Below are 16,559 nucleotides of genomic sequence, written 5' to 3' on the forward strand. Positions count from 1 at the left end.
TGCTAGGGAGGACGGCCACGCAGCTGCAGGCTGAAGACAGAACGAGGTCACCCTGCCCCCTCCAGCAAGCCACCCTCGCGAGTCCCTTGCAGGGCGCTCACTGCTGCGGCGCGTTGCAGGTGCCCAGCGAGCACCCCTTCTCAGCTCTGAGCCTGCACACTCGCCAGTACGGGAAAGGAATAACCTGGCACAGGATACCTTTACAGGACCCCCATGATGCCTGCAAAAGTGTGTGCAATCGAAGCAACAGCTCTGTTCCTGGAAGGAGGTGGGGAGGAGAAGCAGGCTCATTTCCCCAGATGTGTTTGCCCCAGGTCTGCCCAGTCACACCGAACAATGTGACAAGGACTTGGTCTCTTCTGCTGGGAGACTGCCCCACAGCCCGATTTTCTCACCCGCTGAGGGGCTTTCAAAAATACATAGTTCATACACATGAACAGTCCACTCCAGCACACGGGCTCTCTCCAAGGCCTCCCTGGTCTCTGCACCACTTCAGCAGCTGGGTATCAGAGAGGTATGACTCTGCCAGCAGCAGGACCCCCACTCTGCAAGCATGGCCCCAAAAAAAACACATCAATTTTTTTTTTTTTCCTTCAGAGCAGAGGCCTCAGGCACTTCTACAAGAGAACTGAGGGAACAGGAAGGGAGAATGGGACAACTAAATTCAGGGGAGAGTACAAGGTGCAAATGCACAACATGAGCTGGACTCTGTCAGGAGCAAAACCACTACAGCACTTTCAAACCATGAGGCAGCAAACCACCCTGGCTCTCTTTTCTCTGCTGACTTGGACAAATTTTGGAAGGGGACAAGTCCAAAGTGGTATGACGTGATCTTTCCTTACATCTGCCTGGCACTTACTCATTTACCACTGCATTGTCAGCACTTGTGGCCATTGGGGCCAAAAGAGAAACATCAAGAAAATGCCTAGGGAAAAAGCTGAGTGGACAAGTGTCCCAAAAGATATCAGGTGGTTGGCAGCACCTGTGCCAAGAGGCTGCTATACATGAAAAATAACTGTGATGGGTCAGAGCTTGTTTACTTGCTCTTGTAGACAACACAGGAGAAAATGGGACCCTGAAGAGCAACAGGGGGCCTAGACACAAGGGTAAATGATTAGTAGGGACTAGATCATCACTTGTTAAACCTCTCTTGAGCCTCCTGAGTGGGGTTATTCAGCCATCCCTTCCTAAAAAAAAAAAAATCTGGTCCAAGATGCTCAAAGGATTAAGCAGGTGCTCTGGCAGGACTACAGCAAAGGTGGATAAGAGGGGCATTGGCTCTGGTACCCTCTGGGCAGAAACACTGCGCAGGTGAAATATACTCCCTGGAGGAGCAGACTGATGCCACATTGACACCCTAGCCAAGGCCAAGATGTCACCTATCTGTCCCTGAGGCTGGGGAGGTTCACCGAATGCCCTTGCCCATCACTGCACTCCTAGCAGCTCACCCTTCCTCAGGCAGAGGCTGGGGCCTCCAGCTCCACTGAGATTTGGGAGGGGAAGTCTCTGTGCCCCTGGAAGGCACCTGTAGCATGAGGGAGAGGTTTCAGGCCTTCCCTGGCACTGGAAGAGAGTTGACTTTTAATCTGTCCTCTGCCCTCCAGGGTAGAGACAAGTTTCCAGTCTATCACCAACAGGCTGCAGGGATCACCCAGGGTCCTGGAGATAGGCATGTGGTGGGGTTTTTTAATTCCCAAGATTGCGTCAAAGGGCCTTTCCCTGAGGAGCTCTGAGGTTTGAGATACAAACATGCCCCAGACATGATGGCCCTCCACCCTTAGAGCTTGCAAGGTGCAGCACTGATCTAGGACAGCCAGGCCCTTTCCCACCTCCAGCCACCCCAGTAAAGAGGCTCTTGTTACCCCACTGCTCACTTCTAGACCCCTCCAGCAATCTGCCAGGAGAGCAGTTTGGAGGAACATTCTCCCTACCATCCTGCTCCAGGTAAGGTGAGCCAGGCTGGCTTCAGCAGCTAGCACTACTGAGCTGAATATGATGGCTGATTTCACCTGAAGCAAGTGAGAACATAGACAAACTGAGCTTGCAGCAGAGCTGCCTCTGAAATATCTCTTTTCCAACAAGTTAATACTTAAACAGAAAGTTAATAGGTGTTAAAAAGCAGATCTTTATTATTTGGGAAGAAAAACCATCTGCTTTCAGTCTAACTACAAACAAACCATCAAATACCACACAGGTACCTCACAACACAGCCAGTGATTTCTACCTTCTCCCCGGTGATTAACTGATTGTCTCAGATTTAGCCCACGGTCAGAAGAAAATGAGCAGGACTCTCTCCAAGCCCCTGCAATGGTCAGGAATAAAGCAAAACCTGGCTGGCAGACAAGCCAAGATGAGAATTGCCAACCAAGCCAGACTGAGCAGGGGAGAAATGATTCCTCCTCAACCTCAAATTCATCCATTAGTGCAACCCTGAGCACAGGAGCAAAGCTCCCACTCGGCATCTAAGTCATGTTTATCCATAAAGCATTTGGCTGGTCTGTCTGGACTGTGGTTTCCAATCTGTGTTTCATAAGTGTCGGCTCCTCCTTTCCTCCCAGGAAGTCACATTTCTGACGGATTTGTTTGCTTGAGGTGTTTTTAAGGAAGTGAAAACAAATGGCAAAAGCCCTGAAGCATAAGACTGGACGTCTTACCTCAGAGCTGCAAGAGCTGCAGGGATGCTGGGCCACAGCAAACACGAGGATACCAGATTTAGGGATCCTAATATCAGAGGGATCAACTGAACAATCCAGCCCAAAGTAAAATGAAGATGTTTTCATCTGAGGTTTTCACCTGGCATAAGACAGCCAGTCACTCCTACAGTTATCAAGCAATGAAGGCAGCAGGCGAGGGAAGCACATAGGACAGCTATAGTGGAGGGCACTGAATAAAGCAAGCCCTTGAATGATCACCATGTGCTTTTTCTGCTTAAGCCATAAAGCACATGCTCCTTCAGCCTAATGGTTTCTTCTTTCATGGAGGGAAAAAAAACAAATCCAGCCTTTTTAGACCTGTGACTCTACCCAGCATTACCCTGTGCACGTTTTCTAGGCTGGCGGTGGGTGCACCCACTCAGCTGGCTCTGCGGTGGGATTTCTGGTGTCCTTTCAGAGATGCCAGGTGGGTTTGGAGGATTTTCTGAGGCCACAGCAGCGTATCAGAAGAGACAGGAGCAAGCCTGGGAGAGTCACAGAAGTACTCGCCATTTGTTCACTCTCTGCAGGCTGCTGCACTGCCTGTGATGAATGCCTCTGTGATCTCTTAAAATGAGTTAGTGACTATCCAGCACTCCCAAAACAAGGCAACTCCTCAGGAAAGGATTAAGAGACTAGAGTAACCAGATGGAAAACCTACATGTCTGCTAGGTGAGTTTCTGTCTCTGAGAAACAAATCAGGATCTTTAAAAGGGAATGACTATTTGAAATCTAGCCTTGTCAAAGAAAGACTGAAAAATATGACAGTCCTACCACTGACTCTCCACAAGCTGGAGTCCTAAATCCCCTTTCCTTCTGTGACCTCCTTTGTTTGCCAGGTAAGAGGCTGAAAAAACCTGTCCAATTTTCTGCAAAAGAAGCTGCCTGCAGAGCACAGTTCACCAAAACAGCTGAGCAGATCTAATTGCTCACTGCTTGAGGGCAGAGTCCTGCCCGTTTCCCCATCCACCTCCCAGCCCAGGCACCAGTTTGACTCACTAAGAACCTCAGTGAAGGCAGTGAATAGTTCTCCCAGGGTCAGGGAGCCGAGCTGACTCACTGAGGACTTGGATGATCCCCAGAGGTCCCTTCCCACCAATATTACTCCACGAGCACTGCAGCAGGCACGCCAGGGAACCACAAGGAACACAGGGCTGGAAATAGGGCAGGAAAGAGGCTTGTTCCCTATCGCTGGCAGAGAGCTCTGCTCTCAGAGGAGCTCAGCTGCCTTGTTGAACTGTCCTATGCATAGCTGCTGCACTTAGCTGCTGACTGACATGGGAACTCACTTGCACATGTCCCTGTCCCAAGGGCTGACAGCAGAAGCTGCTGAAGCAGACGGCGGTGAGCACAACAGCCCTTACTGCAGCATGGCTTGCAAGAAGCACATCCTGGCAGAAAGGGCTGCTTAGTTGGTGGAGCTGCCTCCTTCCTAGGAGCATTTTGCCAATATAACAGTTTTGCTAGTCTGTTAATGCAACTCCTTCAAAGATGGCACAAGAAAAACCAAACAAAGTGAGGTGGGCAGACAAATGAACAGAAGAAAGATAACAATCTTCTCTTTTTAACCTTTGTTAGATCTTTGGCATGGTTCGTAACAGAGCCGGGTCACTTTTCAGACAGAATTGCAGCATTTCAGTTGATATGTTTCCTTTTAGCACGAAGGTCATGCAAGACCAAGAAGTCCATCTTGCAACTTGGCACAGACTACAGCTTCATGCAAACTTCACTTACCATGCCATAATCTGAGGTGAAGAGCACGTTTCCATCGGCACATGAGCCAACCGTGCATGGCTGCAGCTGGTCCTGCTCCCGCAGCCATACCCTGGCACCCTGCAAAAACCAGAAGACCTCCCATTAGAAAGAACTGGAGCCTGCGAGATCTGCACACAGGGTGTAAAACACCCAAGGAAAGCTGCAGTATTCAGAGGCTACTTCCAAGCTACGGCTGCTTAACATTTTTAAGCAAGTCCTACTTACATTTTCAGAGAAACTGGTGTTGATTTTTTTAACATAACATGAGAGGAAGAAAAAGCAGTTTTAATCAGCTTTATGCGGAAACCAACATAAGGAAACATCAATTTTTATAGAAAGAGTCATGGAAAGATACAAACACGCAGAACAGTGGGTTCAACTGTCTAAATATTTTCAAACTTAGAATAGCCGGTCATTAAAAGTCATGCTATAATAATAATAGAAAATGTAAATAAAGCATGTTTACAATTTCATACACCCACACATTATTGTAAGTAAAAATGCTTCCAGAAATCATCAGCAACAGCTAAGTAGACTTCACAGAGCTTTGTTTGCCTCTCTTGCAAGACTTTCCTTGGGTAAATGACATGACTTGAGTGTTTCTTTGATGTATATATACACTGATGTATATATGATGGCCCTGATGGGTATACAGTTTCACACACACTACAAGATCTTAAATTGCTCAGTGTCTCTCAAGACAACACCGAGCACAAAGGCAGACTTCTGGTAACACATACGCAGCGCTCTGCAGGGCAAGCAGATCTCACGGCTCAGCTACAAAAAAGTGCAGGGGCAATCAGTTTGCTGGATTGGCCTCTTCTGCCCTGCCTGGCTGTGGGACCTGGTACAAGGGAAAGAGCAGGAGCATGAAGGCAAATCAGGGAGAGCAGGATCTGCAATTATGCAGAATTAGGCATAACGTCGCGCTGCATTTCAGTTATTGCAGACTAATCTCTTCCATGTCTTTCCATAGAAATCACATAAACTTTGCTTAGATAAGTATTGAGAAAAAGCCAAAGTGCTGAACTGTTGAGTAATGTTAAGGCCATCCTGCTTTTCATCGATTCATAGACCTAGTTTCTTCCTAATTTGTTTTCTGCCCCTAAGTTATTGATTATAAAAGGCCTTCCTATCCTCTTAAACCCGTCAGCACCATTAGCTCTCTGCTTATAGGCTTATTATGTTTGAAGAGATGCAATAGTATTTCTATATTACATTATCCAGAATGTGGAACACTAATTCTATTTTTAATGATTTATTTTAGTTTAGGTGGGTTTTTTTAAACTACTTCAGTCACTTTAAACACTTTAGTACCCTGGACTTTCTTTACTGTAGAAGATAGATCTATTGGCCAACCTCCAGTCCTCCCAATAAAGGAACTGGTTTTAATGACATTTAAAAAGGCCTACATAATTCTGCTTTTGCTGCTGTGTTCTGCTCTAGAGTTTCCACAGCAGGCAGATTAATTTCCCCTCACCGAGTGAATAAAAAGCACCAGTGCATCTGGTCAGTACCTAAACCCAAGGATGGTATGTGAAGATCACCTTCACAGCCAGTGAGCAATAGCAATAGAAAGAAATGTTTTCTTACGTTGCAGATTCAAGTTTCAAGATCCCAGAGTGCTGGTAAGCAATGCATTGAATACAGATTTTGAGGAACTATATTAGAATTCTTCATGACATCCTCTTACATTTTCTGAAACTCTTGATGCTTGAGACAAAGTGTCCTGAGGCATTTGGGCAAGGCATTGCTGTTGAGAAATCAATCATTTCCCAAATCACATTCTGATGATTCCACACAAGCATATGAAGAACGATATGGGTTACCAAAAGATCTTTATGCTATTTTGACCAAAGGCTCCTACTACCATCATGGTATCAAGAGCAAAGAGTCACAAAGCAGCAAAGTTGTGTCTGGAGTTCCCAACAGTGGGATGAAAGAAAACCTTTTCTAATACACTTACTGTTAACACTCATTCCCAACAGTGCATTTCAATGCCTTCAGACACCAGTAACCCAGGAGCACATAGAAGAGAGCCTGCAGGCAGGCAAGTGCAGTTTCATCAGGAGCCAGGCCCGCACCCTCCCACACACACCGCACCCGATGCCACGGCACGCACACACACCCCAGCATTAGGAGCGTGCCACGCTCACAGAACCCTATGCGGTCTGTCCCTGCAGACCAGGGCTACGCACACTTTCCACTCCCTGAGCTCGGAAATTAGTTTTGAGATAGAGGCAGTTGATAATCTGACACAAGAGAGTTGATAATCTGACACAAGAGAGTTGATAATCTGACACACACGAGACACTCCGTGAGCATGAACACTGTTATTTATTAGGTACCATTTAGAGGGAAAAAGAAGGGAGACGGACAATGAGATCCCTCTGGTATCTTCAACACCTAGAAATTATCAGAAAGTCCAGACTGACCCAGACCCCTTTCCCAGCAGAAGTCCATGTGCAAAAGTAGTAACAAATATTCCTGAAAGGAGACCTAGTTCTTTTGTACAATATTGCACCATTTCCTACAGACTTATGGCAGATCCTTCTGTGTGCTGCTAAGGAGTGGAAGGCAACACGATGAAACTCCCAGGCACTGTGGCATTTCAGCTGCCCAGAACTACTTACTTCAGTTTACTTTGATGTTGTAGCTGTTTTTACAACAGCAATTGCCTCTGCCCAGTAGAATAACTGCACCCGTTTATGTTGTTTCCAAAAGGAACATCATGCTAAGACAGCCAGAATAGGAACCACAGAGCAAATAATTATTGTAACTTCTGCCCAGCATAGCCCCCATTTCCTGAAAGGCCGAGTTTGTTTTAGTGCATCTCCTTCCATCAGCCCTTTTTTCTAAACATGAAATTCCCCAAGGAGCCTTGACTAAATGCAGAAACAGATGGTCACACCAAAGAGACTGCCCTCACATCACTCCCCTCTCCCACTCCCCAATACCACACATTTCATTGATCAGTTGAAAGGATTAAATTGAGCAGAAAACTTCCAAGAACTGACAAGCAGCAAGGCTGAACTTCCATGGGAGAAGCAAGGGCAGCAAGCAGAGCATGGCCCAGCACTGCAGAGCAGTGACCTGCCAGCTCTGGTGGGTCCCCACTCCCACAGGCACACGGACGATGGGAACACCCCTGCTCTCCAAGCACAAGAGTAAAAACCCTTCAGTTTTCAAACCGAGATATAGAAGGTCTCACCCACATCCAGAGACGAAACAGTTTAACAAAATGAAGCAACAAGCAGTCACTGATTTGAAGAGAACACCTTAAAAGACAGCTAAGGAACAGCAGAGTGATGATTTTGTGTAACCGCTTTCCATCGAATAAAGCTGGCTGAACACTGATGATACAGTTAACTTGAGCCCCTTATGTAATGAGAATAGCTCATCCGGTCCCAATTCTTCTTTTAACTAGGAGTTTATTAGGGGGGGTTGTTTTGTTTTTAAGTGGAGCAACAACAGCAGGTACAGAAAGAAAGAATAAAACAGTAATGTACCAAAGTCTCTGTATCAAGGGTAGGTCACTCGGATGTTAAACAAATTCTCAGAGACCAGCATCCTCATTCCTATGGCCTCAGTGACAATCTGTCCATGAACTGGCCTTGCCACAAAGTGCATAGCAAAGCACAATCCTGAAAACTGATCCCATAACATGGGGTTTTAATTTAAAAAATAAAGTTGCTTGCATACCAAGAGTACTGTTTCATCAGTAACGCCTCACTCTCACACCATGCTGGCTTCCACTGTGGACAGTAAGCTCTAAGATGTCATTTTTCTCTGTTCACATAACACCTAGCACTTTGGGGTCCTAGACTGGGAAATAAATAACATTTCCTGGTATCCATGATATCAAGAAATCAACTGACACCACAGATTTCTTCGGCTTTCTGTGCCTTTTTTAGAGTGACTGATACCAGGAGTTCTCTCTTGCATTCACACGCCTGTATCTGCATCCCAGCAGATGCAGCAGACTGTGTCGGCAGGGAAAGGGTAAGGGAGATCTTGTACGTGTACCCCAGGAAAGGGCATAGAGGCAGACAAGCAGGGCACAACCCCGATTGCAGCAGCAAAGCATTAAAGCAGTGTGTAGCTATCAGCAGGTGCACCATCCTCATCAGCTATCCAGCTACTGAAGGCAAGGTAAGCTCCAGAGGACAAGACACAGAACTCTGTACCTGCAGGTGCCTTTGCCTCTCCACAGCCTCCCAGACCAGCAGGAGACACATTCAGGGATCGACATCAGCAAGCCGCACTTGTGACATGTGCAACTGTGCCACACTTCAGAAATAAGTCATCATATCCTGCTCTCCTCTTATTTGTGTAGCCCAGACTACCCTTGAATCTTCATGTTTCCCCAGGACCTCCTCTTTTCTGGAAACGGCTTCTTCCCAGGTGCAGGAGAGAATGAGCTGCCCCAGCTGTACAGGACTTGAGGAGACAGCAGTGCTGCCTCTCTCTGACAGCACTCACATGCCCCATTCCTCCTTGTGCACAAACCTGCACAACTCTCAAGAGTAACGTGCTTGGCAGGGGCTACAACCATGATGGGTGCATCAATTTTCCCTTCAGGAGTTATTCAGAGAGGAAAAGTGCTTTTGGTTGGAAGACACCTTCCAGTGTATGAAACATGGACACAATTGTTCACTCTGTTCCCATTATGGCAGGTTTTTGTGATGTTTTCTTTGTGAGTGAACATAGTTCTCAGGCTCCAGATCAACCTGCAAAGAAAATACTACAAGAGGCTCTTGCAGTGCCTTGGTTTGGGTAACTATCACTGCTGCAGCCATTCTGCAAGGGGCAAGGATGTCTCAAAAATGGATGCCTCTGCACTGTAGGTCCAAGTCAAAAAAACCTCTGTGGCTGCTATAAGTTTTTCAGCTACAAGTACTGCGTGTATACATACCTTCATCCTCCTGGCACACTGAGGCTGTTCAACGGGTATTAGGCATCCAAGCCTTGTGTTTTTCCTGGCGATGGATCCATACACTCCTAGGCTTGGAAGCAGCATTGTGCTAAGCCAGCTCTCTTCCCAGCCTCAATGGGCTTTGTGGTTGTAAACCACAGAGCAGAGATTGGGCTAGAAAGGCCCTTGCCATCCAGGCAAAGCCAGGATCAGGTTTCAATAAATGCACTTTTCAACAGATTGATCTAGATGATCATGAATAAGTGATAGGACAGATATAAAGAAACTTAGCTAATGGCTACAATATTGGTGGGGAGGGGGAGTCCCTGACACCCTAGACCCATATGGGAAGGAATGCAAACTTGCTGTTTTTCTGATGTCAGGCTGAAATGCAATCATACAGCCAGTCCCTGGGTTATATCTGATCAGCAAAGCCTGGACCAGCTGCTGGATGGGAGGGGGCAACCCAGGAGGCCACAGGTAAGAGAGAGACAGAAGCAAGAACAGCTGAGCTGGCAGCAGCCAGCACAGAGCAGCCGGGAAGAGGGACAATGCAGCAGCGGGAATACAACAGCAGCAGCGATAACAGACACAAAAGTCTACTTCTTGTAAGGCACAAGGATGACATGCTGCAGAGCAAAGAGGGACTGGATTTCACCCAGGAAGGTCCTGTGCTCCCCACACAGTAGCCCACTGAGCCGAGGCAGCCTCTGCAAGCCAGCACAGCTCATGGAGCCAAGCACAAAGCTGCAGCCGTGGGTCCTGCTGCTCCAAGCTGCAGCCCAGGCTGAGCCCATGACTCAGACTGGTTCTGCCAATTAGCAGCCCCATTCCTTACTAATTAAAGAGCAAAGCCCTCAGTCTGCCAGCAGCTCTGCAGAATAGCAGTATCAGGAAAAGGTTTGTGCATTTTAAATAATCTAATCTGAGAGCAGTTTGTCACTTCTGGTCACTGATGTATGTGCACTGCTTCCCACCCCTCTTTCGCCTCCCCCTCCCATCTGTTCTGTTCCTCTCTCCTCCCCCAGTTTGGCTGCTGCACAGCTTCTCTTCTCCCCACTCTCCTGCACATCTCCCAGCTTCAGATATCCCCCAGGAAATGCCCGGTCCTTGAAGGTAATTCTTGCTCCTCTCAAAGGAGCAACTACCCACTACAGCAACCACACCAGCTCCTCACCATGAGACTGGAGGGAGCGAACACCCAACTGTTCTCCCATGCTTCAATGCTGCCCTTTGCCATGAGCACAAGGTGCACAGAGAGGAGGAGGAGGCAGGCGTGCATCCTTCCAGACTTCCCTGCGAGCTCTCTCCAGGCTCAGTTTGGGATGAGCTGCCCCCTGCAATTCCACCATGGGCAATGGAGTCACTGCCCTCCTCAGGTGCAGCAATAGTCCTACAGAGTTTGCAACCACCAGGGACCTTCTCACCATCCTTGAAAAGGCATACTAAAGTTCAGTCCATAAAAGACAGTGGAGCTGCCCAGAACCACTTCCATGCTTTCTCTACTACCTCTTCTCCACCTAAAACTTCAATTAAAACAGGTCATTCCATAGAATACGTTACTCACAGAGCCTGGATAGCTACAGATAAATATTCCCTGTCTCTGAACATTCCCGACACATCTCAGCAATGTCAGCTTTCCCACATCTTCTCCGTAGAAGCCCTAAGGAGAAGGAGACAACGTTGCACACGCAAAAGCCCAGCCTGGCCTGGCCCCAGCAAAGCTTTCACTGGTCAGCTAGCTGCTGCAAACTGAGCAAGCGAAGAGTTGTCCCTGCCCATCCCCCAGCACGGCCATTGCTTTAGGTCTCCTCTCCCTCTTGCCCCCAAATATATAGTACGGCAGCCTCCTTGCAGCTCCCTCCCTCCCTCAGATTCAGGCAATGGCTTCAAGGCTGAGGCTGGGCTGATGGACAGCTGAGTGGCATTCAAGGTCCACAGAGGAGAATTCAGGGCCTCGGAAGCCATGAGGATACAGCAGTCTATCACAGGGAAGCCAGCTCCAGCATCCTGTCTCCGAGCAGCCACTATGCAATGCATTTTGTAAAAATCTCAGATGAAAGCCCTGAGTATTTCTTCTGCAATGTTTATTATGCATAATTTGGGATTATTTCCAGTACCTTTTTGCATCTTGCCACACCCTTGACTTCAATAATTCCCTGCCGTGTGGAGTTCTCACACATTATATGGAAAAGTACACTTTTTAATCAATCAGTCTCATCCCTGTGAAGCAGAAAATCCCTTTTTCTTGCAGTCAGAGGTGGAAGAACAGAGGAATCCAATCCACCTTCTCTGTCTCATCCATTATTTTCTGCTCTTTTGCCATGTCTCCCCCTATTTGTCATTTCACTAATAAAGTATACTCAGGTTTTCAAACTCTTCATGTAAGACATTTTCCTAGCGTTCGATCGTCCTCAGTGTCTTTCCCTCAAACACCACATAGCAAGCAAGTGGAGTGCCTCTGAGCTGGGATGCACTGTCAGCCAATCTGAAATAAGAGTGAAAGTGGGGAAAAATGGGGGAAACAGCCCACGTAAGTAAGCAGCTGGGAGAGAGTAAAGACAGTAGAGTCCCTGTTTCACTATTTTCTCTTCTAAAATCATTGGGGACAAAGCCAGGTGCTAGTAACAGCATCCGGCTACTAGCTGGGGATGATAGCATTGTGAATGACAACAGAGACACGAATACGTTTTTAATAAACATCCCTGGAAAGTACCCCTCTTGCATCACACTGAGATGCTGAAGTGCTTTCCCATATATTAGTAAATGGAAAGGACGTAAAACATTTTAAAAATCAACAGGTCCAAGAGTTCCCAGAGATCTGTCCAATCAAGTTTCTCACCAGCTGATACTCATTTTTGATAAGCCTGGTAATGCTGAGGAAATTCCAAGAGACTGGAAGGGTCAGAGCCTAAATGAGGGCGATAGCAGAATTATCCCAAGTAACCATGGGTTGCCTAGTCTGACAACCCCAGGGAAAATACAGAGGTTTTGCCTGCCGCTTTTCCAACTTAAAGATACTCTAGCTTTAATTATTGTCCACTGCCAGGCAACATGTGGAAAGAAGTCTAGTCAAAAAGACTTCTTTGTTCTTTGATTAGCAACCAAGCATAGGAGATAAACAGGAGACAGTAATAGACTCTCAGGGCATTGCTCATGTAGAACGCAGTATTCTGATAAAAGTCAGCCCTTGAGGAGCAAACAGCAGCAAAGGGATCTCAAAACAGTTGTTATAAATGGGGAAAAACATGACTAATTGAGGGAGTTCCTAACAAACCTCTGCAGAGGCAGGGTCAGTACTATTTTGTATTCTCATCGAGGACCTGAAATCAAAAGTGGCGCTGACAGTACTAGCAGATGCCAACATCTGGTAGATCAGTAAGTACCCACAAGGATGAGACCATCAGAGCAGCGTGGATTCCACAGTCTGCTTGTTTGAACAAAACAGGATTAAAATACAGCCAAACTGAAAGGTCAGCTTCAGGGGAGGAGGAATGCAAGGAGCACTTCAAACGGAGGAATGTCTTCTGGAAAGTCACAGACCCAAAGAGGATTGCAAATTGCTGAACAGAAACTCCCAGGACATTCGGTTGCAACAAGAGCATATGCGTGTCTGGGATGTATAAACAGGAGCAAGGAAGTTTACTGCTTACTTATGCTTTGAGGTGTGAGAAAGAACCCTTCCAGAGAAAAATCTAAAAAACTCAAGTCATTTTCGTTATTCAGAAAGATCCCTTGTAATGCAAAAGTATTTGTGAAAATGGTATTGTCATTATGTAGATTTGCCAGAGCTAGGGCTGCCCTATCTACCCCAGACACTGATAGCAGGGGGATCACAGCAGCATGTGGCCCAGCACGAGCTGCGAACCTCACCTCGGTCCCTGCATACTCAACTAACTCAACCCTGCTGAGAGGACGCTGCTGCCGGCAGTACCGAGACCACTGCTCTGCTACCTGCTGCCTCACCTTTGTCGGCAACCTGGTGCCAGGGAATAATTTCTTGCAGACAGAGAAGTTATTTGGGACGAAACAACTCTCATGATGCAGAAGAAAAGTAGGACCCAAAAATGGATGGAGCTGCCAGACACTTTAGAAATGAAGCAGGGTTTATTTTAAAACAAGGTTGTGTAAGCACTTGAAGAAACTGCAAAAAGCAGGGGATCCTCCAGAAATAAGAAACCTTTCCAGAAAGTGTGATTCAGCCAAATCATCATTGGCTCAAGACGCAGGTAGCAGGAATAAACAGGACTAACACAGAGCCCTGCTCCTAACCCAAATTTCCACCTTCTCATCAAATACGCTGATCACTGTATCTACAAGAGGCCCCACCACTGGTTCAGTTCTGACGATAATTATTGCGATTATAACGACAGGACCGAAGAGTCCCCAGACGCTGTGCCAACCGGTGCATGGCAGACAGGCCCTCTGGAGGTGTTTGTCCTGGGACTCGCTCTACAGCACTGCTGAACTGTCTGCAATCTCAGATGGAAATGGGGAGACAGAACTGCAGAGCTTAGGGTAACTGGAGGATAACCAGGAAACCCAGACTCGCAGAAGTTTCAGTCTTAATGATCATATTTAAATAGCCCACACATTCTCCTTAAATAAGAAATTGCGGAACATTTGTGATTATTCTGTTAAAAAAAAGTGAGGCAAGGAGCGAAACGAGAGTGGTACAAGGTGGTTTTGGAGGCAGCAATGGGGCTGGCCCAGGGAGACCCGGTTCCCTTCACGTGGGGGCTCCCATCCAGCGCCTGAGCCAGCCCACCCTCGCGCCGCTGATAGGATCTGACAAGGTCGCAGCTCACGCAGCCTGGCTCCAGACACATGCCCTAAGGACGGAGCTAACAGGACTCCCTCCCTTCCGCCAGACACTTCTTCGTGTCACCTTTGGCACGAGAGCTTTCTTCCCTAAAATTGCTGCTTCAGAACAGGGCGGCCGGGCCCTTTCGCCCTATGTCTGCCTCTTTATTGCTCTGAACGGTTTTGGGGAGATGCGGCTGGGATGGAGGATTCTGCATGTAGGAACATCCATGCTACACCAGCCCCATGCATACCTTCAAGGACAGTGGTAGTTCTCTTTAGCTGAACTACATAGACTACTTAAACAAAGAGGGGTTGCTCTGTTTGGAGCGCATTACGTACACAGCATTACGTACTCAGAGAGCATTACGTACACAGCATGGATGTAATAGCATTTCTCTGTCTCTTCCCAATCTCTCCTGATCCTCTTTCCTAAGAGGTCACAATATTCTTGGTAAACTAAGAAGAGGTCGTCAGGGGAAGTCGGCGAAGCACATGGTCCTCAGGAGAGGAGAGAGGCTTGGTGGGAATACTCCTTCATGGAACAGCCCCACTGCTGAAGAAGACAACACTCTATCTACCGTTTCTTTCCACGATGGCATTTTCCTAAGCCAAGGGTTATCAACACACGGGCACTCAGCTCACTGTTATCTGGAAAGACAGCACATCACTCATGGTCAGCGTCATCCAAGTCAGCTGAACCATTTCCCTCATCTCAGACAGGAGTCTCTGGAAGGATTCTCCAGGACATCCGGCCATGCTTCTCTCTCACAGGAACTCCACCTTCTTCCAGCCGCAGGGAGCGTGGGGAGGGCAAACCAAGCTGTTGAGAAATCCAATCCAGGATGCCATGTATGAGCCCTCCCCACCCAGCACAAGCTGGGCTCCCTGGGGACACTGATCTCTGAATGATGCAGCCAGGCAGCTTCAACCGAGAGCTCAAAGCTGGTGAGAATCACATCTGCAACCAAAAATCGGACCAGTCCTGTACCTCCTGCAGGAAGCAGGCTCCACACTGCAAAGATGCATTTGTAGACAAGTCCCTTCAGCTCTTCTCCTTACCAATGTACTCTGGCTGTGAATGCTTACACACATGAGTTTACACCAGGACTAAGGAGCCATCAGACACCTGGAGGACAGCATGTACAGCTGAGTATCACGTCACCAGCAAAGGGCCACACTCTGCAAACTAGCTGATGGCTTTGTGGAGTAGTCAGACACTTCACAGTTGCATCAAGCAGTCAGCACCCCTGCGCACAGCCAGGGCAAAGCTCCCAGAGCAAAAGAGACCTGGCGAGACCTGGCAGAGCTGCTTGCTCCCCACCTCAGTTTGAGGCTAAGAAAGCAGCTCAGATGCATGCATGGTGGCAACGCAGGTAGCCCTTGTACTCCTCCATGGACTTGACCCTGAGACTCCCCACGGGTTTGCATATGTCCCGGGGGGAAGTGGCTCCTCTCCCCACCTCCACGGCAGATGTCCCAGCCCACAAAGAAGAGACAGGCTGTAGCCAGGGGAGGATGGGGGACAGTAAGTGAAGACCAGGCCAAGCTGTAAGGCAGACAGCTCAGACCACCACAGCCGTGCAGGACATGAGCACAGGATCCCCCCTGCCTTTCTCTTCCTGTGTCAGAAAGCTTAAGGACTTTGGGGGATTTATTTTACAACACAGATGAAAAGCATTGCATTTCACCAAAAGAGCAATGAGAAAAACTGTTTAACGCTTAAAATGCCAGCATTTCTAGGCCAGTAGCACATCAGCAGAAGGAGAACGGCATCTGTGACTCCACTGGATGCTGCTGCTCAGCGCAGGCTGACCGTGGGGCTGTGCCAGCTGGTCACTCCAACTGGAGAGCAGAGAGGGACGGGATGGGAGAAGTGTCTCCTTTAACCCTGGCCACGACATTCCTGCTCCTCAGGGGGAATTGGAGAGCGAGTCACATCCTCTGTGTCACCCCACATCCTGCCCACACTCCAGACACGCAGGGAAACTATCATCCGTCACCGCGCCACAGCCCTGGCCTCCAGGGCCCCTCCTCCCTGTCTGGGCACAGGACTTGCTGCAGCAGCCAAGAAAGGAGACAGCGGAGTGCACGCACTGTCTCGGCTCCTCTGCTCGTAGCCAGCTGGAGCAAAGGCATCATCCGTCACATCCCTGAGCCATGCTGCACACCAGACCTCCGATGGCAGAGGCACACATCTTTGTGCTGTACCACTTGCTGAGGATGAAGGCTTTCTAATCTGATCCGCCTGGGATGCCACAGGGGAAGAGCAGCGGCAGCACGCAACCCGCCAGCTCACCGTCCCCAGGGTCAGCAGTCAGAGGAGGGCACAGCACATGGGAAGCCCTTCAGCTGTCTCAAGCAGACACAACTGGCCAAAACTGTTCCCCCCT

General features: G+C 48.2%; 1 protein-coding gene across 1 annotated transcript in view; it reads right to left on the reverse strand.

Moving 5' to 3' along the window:
- The window catches only part of LOC142414763 (unconventional myosin-X-like), a 96,146-nt gene that overhangs the window by 77,037 nt on the left and 2,550 nt on the right, over positions 1-16,559 (reverse strand). Inside the window, exon 2 of the mRNA XM_075512397.1 lies at positions 4,428-4,526. Within this exon, the coding sequence (XP_075368512.1) occupies positions 4,428-4,526 (99 nt within the window). The remainder of the gene's footprint in view (positions 1-4,427; positions 4,527-16,559) is intronic.

The sequence above is a fragment of the Mycteria americana genome, chromosome 9 (assembly GCF_035582795.1).
Source record: "Mycteria americana isolate JAX WOST 10 ecotype Jacksonville Zoo and Gardens chromosome 9, USCA_MyAme_1.0, whole genome shotgun sequence".
In the NCBI taxonomy this organism is placed as follows: domain Eukaryota; kingdom Metazoa; phylum Chordata; class Aves; order Ciconiiformes; family Ciconiidae; genus Mycteria; species Mycteria americana.